Below are 8,678 nucleotides of genomic sequence, written 5' to 3'. Positions count from 1 at the left end.
CTACTGTTACTGTAGACACAGATTGGCTTCTGACTGCTAAGTGTTAGGATCAAAATCAAAGCCCAGCTGAGAAGGCCTGAAACCTCTGCTCTACCTGGGAGAAGGGGAATGGGCCCAGGTTCAGGTCTTACTTCATGATGCTGCTTAGGCTCAAGATTATAAAAAAAAAATTTTTAATTTACAAACCCTAACCTAAAGGAGCCTAACCCTAACCCTTACCTAGCTCTCCAGATCACTGTCCACCCCTTAACTATCTGTCTGCATAGAGCATTGCTATAACATGTTTGCATTAGTCTTAGAAGAATGTGTCTTGAGATGCATAAGTAAATAACTCTAACAATTCTATGTAAGCATGATTCCATAGTGAATCCTGATGCAAATAGGAGTTAATATGTTCTCAACAGATACCAGCTTCAGACAAGAGACATAACAGGGATCTAAAAGTGATCATTTATACAACAATGTTTGTTGACATACATGGCTATTTCAAAGACAAAAATAGGCAGAAACACAAATAGAAAAAAAAACAATTAGCCAGTGGAGTTTGTCATTACCAATGTCATCATTGCTTTCTGATCTTGGGTGACTCTTTTAAACCTGGCTGTGTTCCCTTCATTCAGCATGGCGGAGATGGTCTACCTTCCCAGACCTTCAGCTCTGGCCCCAACATTTATTTTTTAAAAAATCCCAGAGAAATGTATACCACAAATAATACGTGCATCTAAAGAATATGCCAATATAATTTACATATTTTTTCATATACTAGGTTGATATGCACTTTGTATGTGTGTAAGAACGTGATATAATTCTCACTGAGTTTTTACTGCTGTAGTAATATTTGGGAGCATTTCATGCAATAGTTCCACATGCCACAGAATGTAGATGATACACATGACTAAATGAACTCAGAAAAGCACACCTTTTATGTAGGATATATGAACGCCTTGCTGACAAATGCAAATAAATTCTTGCTTGTGAATCTAAAGGCTTTGGTTCATCTATTTTCAGTATCTCACTCTGTCACGCAGCAGATGAAAGTGCCTCTGTGTATATAGTATAAGAAAACATCTTATTTGTGCATTTTAGTCTCTTTTCATATATCAGTTTTGGCCAAAACAGAGCTAAGTGAGTACTTATGGAACATCTTCCCATGCTTCTGAGTGAACCCTATGCTCCCACAGATGGTTTTCCAGACAAGGTTCCATCCGGTCAGACAGGTCCTTGAAGGAAGTTTTCCACTCTCCACTGGATGACAGAAACAGGCATTCGGAAGACTGGTCTCCAATTCCTCAGTAAAAAGGCTTTTGACTTGAAAAGGGGAAGCCACACATTGGCAAGGGGCTAGTTCTCAGAGGCTAAAGGATGGGTCTACTTGAGGCTCAATGCCAAGCTTCCGCACAGGCCTTAGGAGAATCACCACTGGTAAGTTTGGCTAAGGAATCTTTATAAGAGCCTTAGTTTCAGCAGCCTAGGTAGTACCTCAGACACAGACTGTTCTTCATGGTCCCCTGCAAACTCAAGGGACCGGAGACTGGGCGGCACCAGGTCCCAGAGACACAATCTCCACCGCTCTGGCCAGCAGGGGTCATCCCGTCCTTCCTGGGGGCCTGGCAGCACTGGGAAACCACCGAGCTGCTGGCACTGTTGGGATCAGAGCTGCCGGGATCAACCAGTGCTTTCTTTGGGCGTGCTAGGTTTCTTCCCTGAAGTGAACCAGGGACAATATTAGTCAGAGATCTCAGAACCTTCTCCCCGTCCCCCGCCTCCGGACCCCTGCCTCAAGGCCCGGCACCGAGGAGGCTTGAGTCCGGGAGCGGTCTAGGCGCCCGCGTCATCCATCAGCGGCGACGAGCCTTTGTCTCGGGCCTCCTCGGGAGAAGCAACCACCAGAGCCGGCTAACCGCGCTCAGCCGCCCCCAAAGGCTGCGATCTAGAGGGAGAGGCACGGGCCATAGACCTTTGCGCTGAAAATCGGTAACTGTTCGGAGGTTCGCTGCCAAGAAGAGGAGTCCGTCCTCTCTAAACCGAGACGAAATGTGTGCGGGGCTGCGGCCGGCCGGCGGGTGGGTGATCAGGCTCAGACTCCGCACCGCCTTCCGCGTTCACAGACGCACACCGCACAGAGGTCTGGCAGCTCCAGGGTGCGTTTCTACAGCGGCCTGGGCCCTGCAAACCCTTCCCTGCTTTCCCTACACACACACACACACACACACACACACACACACACACACACACGAAGGCCGAGCGGGTGGGCGGGGGGTGGGGGGGGGGCTCGGCCTGCCAGAAGACTAGGTCTCCCGGGTTTGCTTTGTTTGCGGATCTGGGCCGGTGGTCCCTGCTTAATTCTGAGTTTGAGCCATCGATCCAAAGAGCTGGGTTTCCGGCTGCATTAGCATCTACGGAACTCGGACTGCCAACCTCATCTCTTGTCAGCTAGGTAATGCAGTGCAGATCAGCGTGCAGAACTTCGTGAATAACCGTGTCCAATGCAGACTTGATTTGGGATGATAGAAGACTATATGCACGCAGCAGACCAATTATTTTCCTACCTAGATTATTCAAATAATTCCATTTTCTTGCTCGTTTAAGACCCAGTTACAAGCACAAGATGCCCCTTTTCCCCTTAAAATTGGAGTCAGTTAGACTGTGAAGCTTAAACTAGACAAACAGTTGTAACAATGATGAAATCGCCGCCTAAACAGAGAGACCCAGGTGTTGTTTCTTAGTTTGAGAAGAGAGCTGTAGTGTTTTTCCCTTCATTAACTTCCTCAGTTTATTGGATCTGGGAGCCTGTATAGACACCATCCCACAAAGTGCCCTCTATTTCATATTGGAAATGTCTGAGAATATGTCAAGGGAATAAATTAGAGACCACTTACTACTCGTGGTCTTCTTAACATCCCCACATCCTATTTTAGGCCAGAAAATTTTTCACTGTAGATATATCCTGTGTAGATACATCATAAGAAATGAATAGTCATTTGCCTGGATTCACTGCACTTCAGATACATTCTCCTATATTCAGATCCAAAAGCCATCAGTCCTTACCCCAGCTCTTCCCTGACAGAAACCAACCTCCAGGTTCTCCTGAATTCTAGGGAAATTTTTATATGAGCACTTCAGGGCTTTTTTTGGGGGGGGTCTCCTTCCCACCTGTATCCAGGCTCTACAAGGGAGTTGGGAATTAGGAATGAAGGGAGAATGGGATTTGGTTTAAATGTTCTACTCTTTCTGGTTAGGGTCGGAAGAAAAGAGAAGGAGAGACATTTCAGGGCTGAAGGCATGGTTGACTCCACTGAGACTCCCTGCTATTCTAGGCTGGGTGGGGGGGTATAAAGATGGAAGAATTTGGATAAGACACCCCACCCCCCCTACCCCACCCCCCCGCAAGACTGGAGTCAGACAACTGAGAAGGGGTAATTGATGGGCAAGAGGCAGATTCAAGTGTCCAGACAGAGGGAAGGCATTTCTTAGAGAAAGAAGAGTCCGGTGGAGGTGCTGCTGCTCCTGGGGAACAATGCATACCACCCCAGCTTTGAGTCTGGCTCTGGCTCTGGAGAGGCCCTGAGAGGGTTGCTGGCTTCAAGAATTGAAGACTATTTCACCAGCTCTAGGGGTCTTTTGTCCCCTGCCTACTTATTTCACAGCACACAAAATATCTTCTCAGAGTGAAGCTACCAGTTTTGAACCACACAGTTGCAGCTCTTGGCCCACCAGTCATTAGTCACCATATCCCAGCCTCGCTCCCCCCCCCCACAACAGTCTAAGGACCCCTAGTCCCAGCTCTGATTCTTTCCTGCTATGCAGACCTCTTTTTTGAAGCCAGTTTTTCCTCCTCTAGGCTGTCCACATTAATTTTTACAGCCCAGTGACTCTTCAAAGCTCCGTCTCCTTCCCCAGTCTACCGCCCCCCAATTTTCTCTCTGCCAGTAATTGCTTGGGACTAGATATGGCAGCTCATCAACAGATCTTGGTTGGTCATATATTTTTGTTACCCATGCAACTGCTCTTTCTTTATTATTACACATTTATTATTTTTATCATTCACCTGAGCTGGAGAAAATAAAATAAATAGCTAAGGGCCTAGGGCTTCTGTTCTTTCTGGGTAGAGGAGACTGTATGTGGGTGGGTGGGGGGTGGGGGGGACCCAGTTTTAGAAATGGTTCTCAAAACATCACATCATCATACATCCATGTTTTAATTATTAATATTAACATGATGAAGCAGCTCTGTACAAGGACTATATAAAGGGAAAACGTGCTAAAGACAGATGCTTGAATAGGGGAGTTCACTACACAGATCTGGGAAGGGAAGTAAGGAATACTGACTACCACAGGAACTACAGAGTAGGTACCAGAGACACAATCAACAAGACAAATATTGACAAAGAAGCTCACAGAAGTCAAGTTTAAAGCAAAGGAAAGAGAATATTGCATAACTTTGCCTCCTTCCTTTTGGAGTGTTCTAGTCTCTTTCCAACCAGGCTTCAGGAATCAAATCAGAGTGGTGGAGCTTGAATCTAGAGACCACCAGTCACTGGAAGTGCTGCACAAGGGGATACAAACAGGGAGAAGGTAGTACTCCATTCCCATGGCCAGGTCACAGGAGATTGTGTGGACAGCTGGAGTGGAGATGCTTTGTGGGAACTTGAACATAGATGAACATGTGTAGTGGGAGGGGAGATGTGTCAGGTGCCCAACGGAGGATCAAGGCATGTGATTGTATTTCCTCTCTATTGAGCCAAATGGAGAGACCAAGAAGCTGCCTGCTTGCAAGTTTAGTAGGGAGAGAGATTTGGACCCAACAGTTTGCTTGTGTCTCTGCACAATCCTGTAAACAAACTTGGAGCCACGTGCTATTGGGAGAACCCAGTATTCTGTGGCTTGTCCTTGGAGAGTTGGGAAGACACTCTTCACCTCAGTGGGCGGTTTCACACTGCTCAAGCTGCACTTAGCTCTGCCCATCCCCTACTTCTCGATCCTGTGTTCCCACAGAAGTGAGGCAGCAGACAGGAAGCTGGTGGACTCGTGTGGAAAGAGTAAAAACAGGGTGCAGGAGGGCTGGTGGGTTATCTGGACTGTTCTTTCCAGAGCCGGCCAGCCTCAGAACGTTGAGTCTGGGGCTGAAGGCTGAAAGGACTTGTGAATAAAAAGCCTTGTCTTTGGCCTCCAACTGAGTCTGGGGATGAGCCCCTCCCTCTTCAGCTCTGGCCCCCTACTCGGTGGCTAGCTGGCCCGGAGGCGGAGGCAGCGGATCCTGAGACAAAGGGCGATGTTGGGGGGGGGGGTAGGGGATAGAGAGAAAGGAGTTGGGTGGGGGACTGCAGCGCCCCCTCCTTCATTGTCACCAGCCTGGGAAACGGGTTGAGCTGGGCCTCTGCTGCCCGTAGCCCCTTTAAGGGTAGATTCTCCTCCCGCCTCGTAAATTACGCCGGTCCAGCCTCCGGCCGGCCGTGACCGTGAACGCCAGCGGGAAGAGAGAATCAGCAGTCCCGCTGCTGTAGGTGCCGGAAGCGCTCCCTGCCAATCAATACCGCTCTCTGCAATCCTTTCCATCACCTCTTTGGGCGTCCCAGAGGGCCAGGTGGGGGTCTCTGGGGGTGGCTAATGAACCGGTGTCTGTGTGAGTTTGGTTCTCAGATCCCTCTGTTTACCGCTTCCAGTCTACAGTGGCGTAAGTGATGGGAAAAGTAGCTAGCACACCTGTGCTTGCCTGGGACAAGCTGGGGACTTAGCAGCGGACTGAAGACCTTGAAACTTTTCTAGATCCATCCTGGAGAGGATCCAAAGCTATTTAGTCTATTTTCCTGCAGGGTAGTCTGCCAAATACAGACGCTTCAGCCCAACCCAGTGCTCAGGCTGGAGGACTCAGATATGGGTAGGCTCCAGGCCTTAACAATCATTCTCTCAAAGGACACTTTCCTTCTTGGTCCCTAGCTTTCTCTAAGCCTGCCACAGCTCTCTACCCTTGCCCTTAACTCAATCCATGGGTCTTCTCTGTTGTAGCTCCCACCTCTCAACTCCATCAGTTATGAGTTTGGGCACCTTGGTTCTACTATCATCAACCTTGTCTGCTCCTCCAAGTATAGAGACTTAAGACCAGAAAGGGAAGTAGTGGAAGAGTGCGAATAAGTGTCTGGGCCGCTGCTTTCCCATAACCTCAGCGGGAGGCACAGCAGCTCCAGTCCTGCCTCAAATAAACCACCCCTGCCCAGTGTCCTAGCCTGCTCTTGTTTCTCCTGGGCTTCTGCCTTCTCCGGCTAGGCTAGGTTTGTTCCCTTTTCTCAGGGACCCGCAGGGCCTGCTGTGTGTGTGTGTGTGTGTGTGTGTGTGTGTGTGTAGGAGGGAACCACGAACAAAACAGACAAGAGACGTCCGGGGAGGGCCTGCCAGAAGGCCTGGCGTTGTAAGCGGGACTATGTCCCAGGCTGCGCCCCCTCTTGCTCCACCAAGGCAAGCTTAGTCTGGGGCTAGCACGCATGTCCTGCTCCCTAGAAGAAGGAGAGAGCTTGCTCCCTCAGCAGAAGTCTTTTCTTTTTCATTCTCCGGTTCTGGAACCAAATCTTGACCTGCTGATCACTAAGATTCAAGCGGTCCGAGAGTTCCCTCCGACGCTGGCGTGTGATGAACTCGTTGACCAGAAACTCGCCCTCCAGCTCAGCCAGCTGCAACTTCGAATACGGCTTGCGCTTCTTTCGCGAGCGGCTGTGGATCGGGTACCAGGGCGCGCCTGGGTAGAGATGAACCGCAGGGTTGGCTAGAGGATCAGGGGGTGACTAGCTCAGTGCCCTGGGCCCTTTCTCAGACCCTTTCACCCTAGCCCCACACCCAGACCAGGTCATTCCTTTCACTTCTCATCCTGAAAACGTTTACCCAGACCATCCTCACCAAACCATCACTTCATCAAGTTTCCCTGTTTTCACTCTGTGCCTCAACACTACCTTCCATAGTAGTATACACATCTTTTTATGTTCCTATCTCAATTCTTCCAAACTATCTTTATTATTATTATTATTACTCGCACCACCATCCCCACCAGTACCACCATCATTATCATTATTATTATTAAAATTTCCTGAGCCTTACAACTTCTGGAACTACGGATCCCAACAGTTAGGAAAGATGTGGGTGGGTGGTGAAGAGTAAATCATGTTGATTGTGTTTCTTAAAATAAGAACTGTGAGAAACGGGGGGCGGCGGGGGGGACACGCTATGGCTAAGCAGAAGGAAAGGCAACCTGGAAAATAGGAATGGAATCTCCTTCTCCACCTCTTTACCCTTAGGCTTGGGAAGTCCCCGTCAGAATCCCTGTTCTCTGGAGTTCCCTGCCCCCTACAGCCACTAGGAGCGAAAAAGGAAATCTCTCCAGGTCTTTTATGGGGATATTTACATGTTTATAGGGTTCCCCCCCACACACACACACTTCTTTTTAAAAGAAGCCCTAGTACATCACACATTCTGTCACCCTAGGCAGTTCCAGCTCAGGCCTCCCCTGCCCAAACTAGCAAGACGTCCTGTCAGAGTAAGCCTCACAAGTGGGCTGGGGTCCTTACCGCTGGCTGAGAGCCCGCCGCCTGGGTTCAACGGCGAAACCAGAGAGCCAGGGTCACCAGCGCTGGCGCTCTTATTGCCCTCGTTGAGTAGGGACGAACTGGAGTCGGATTCCAGTGACTGGCACGAGGGTGGGTCGTGGGGTGGTCCCGTGCTGCCGTCGCCACCGCCGCCGCTCGCCGTGTAGTCGTACTTGAAGCCGAGCGCAGGTGGCCCCGACGGCTCCAGTTGCAGCAGCGCTGCCCCGGGTCCCGCTCCAGGTTCGCGCCCGCGCTCCTCCCGCTTTAGGCCCCCGCCGCCGCCCTCAGCGCAGGGTTCTCGGTAGTAACCCTTGCTATCCTCCACGCGAGCCAACTCGCACGTGCGGCCGAAAGGCGGGTTGAGAGACACCGGACTGCCGAGATAGGGCTGTGGGTAGCCATTGCACGGCTCGGCCGACGGCCAGGGCAGCGAGCACACGTTGTCGCGGCGTGGGTAGGACAGCGAAGGCAACCCCGGGAGTTGTGCCCCTGACGCGCGGAAGTTGGGGAAGTAGAAGGTGTCTCCTGTGTGGATATTCACCAGCGGCCCCACAAACCCAGGATTCAGGAGATTATGCTCGCCCATTTCCGCGGGGCCCGACCGGCAGCTTCTACTTTATTGCTATCTGACATTAAACATAGTTAAACCTGCACCAGCCACCCATTGGCCGCTCTACTCACGTGGGCGCTACCGCCAGGGGGAGGGGTGGGGACAACCGAACCCCCCACCCACATTCCCCCGCACCAACTCTAACTTCCCCCTTCCCCAATCCTGGGTGGAGATGGGGGAGCGAAAGGCAGGAACAGATTTATTCGTAGGATTCTGGTTTTTAAAAAATCATATAAAACCTTAACGCAGACGGGGAAGCGATCGCTCGACGCGGGGCGAAACCAAAAAAAAAAAAAAAAAAAAAAAAAAAAAAAAAAGCGCCACCAAAAATATCCGCACATACACACCTCTGCACCCTGCACCCCTCCCCAGATGTATTATCTTATCACCAACAGCTGGCCGAGCACAGCCCGTCCCTCTTTAATTAGCTCCTTTATTAACTAAAACCGTTGGAATTTACAATATCTCCCCAATAAATTACTATTAGATATTGTGTCA

General features: G+C 50.1%; 1 protein-coding gene across 1 annotated transcript; it reads right to left on the bottom strand.

Moving 5' to 3' along the window:
* Positions 1–6,398: 6,398 nt before the first annotated feature.
* On the bottom strand, positions 6,399–8,252 carry Hoxc12 (homeobox C12). The gene is made up of 2 exons (XM_021184209.1): positions 7,553–8,252; positions 6,399–6,729 (listed from the first exon to the last, which is right to left on the bottom strand). The coding sequence occupies exons 1-2, from the start codon at positions 8,154–8,156 to the stop codon at positions 6,491–6,493; spliced, it is 843 nt and encodes a 280-aa protein (XP_021039868.1). The 5' UTR covers positions 8,157–8,252; the 3' UTR covers positions 6,399–6,490.
* Positions 8,253–8,678: the final 426 nt, after the last annotated feature.

This window comes from Mus caroli, chromosome 15 (genome assembly GCF_900094665.2).
Source record: "Mus caroli chromosome 15, CAROLI_EIJ_v1.1, whole genome shotgun sequence".
NCBI classification, from domain to species: Eukaryota; Metazoa; Chordata; class Mammalia; order Rodentia; family Muridae; genus Mus; species Mus caroli.
The sequence above is the reverse complement of the archived record's forward strand: the minus strand, read 5'-3'. Positions and strand labels throughout refer to the sequence as shown.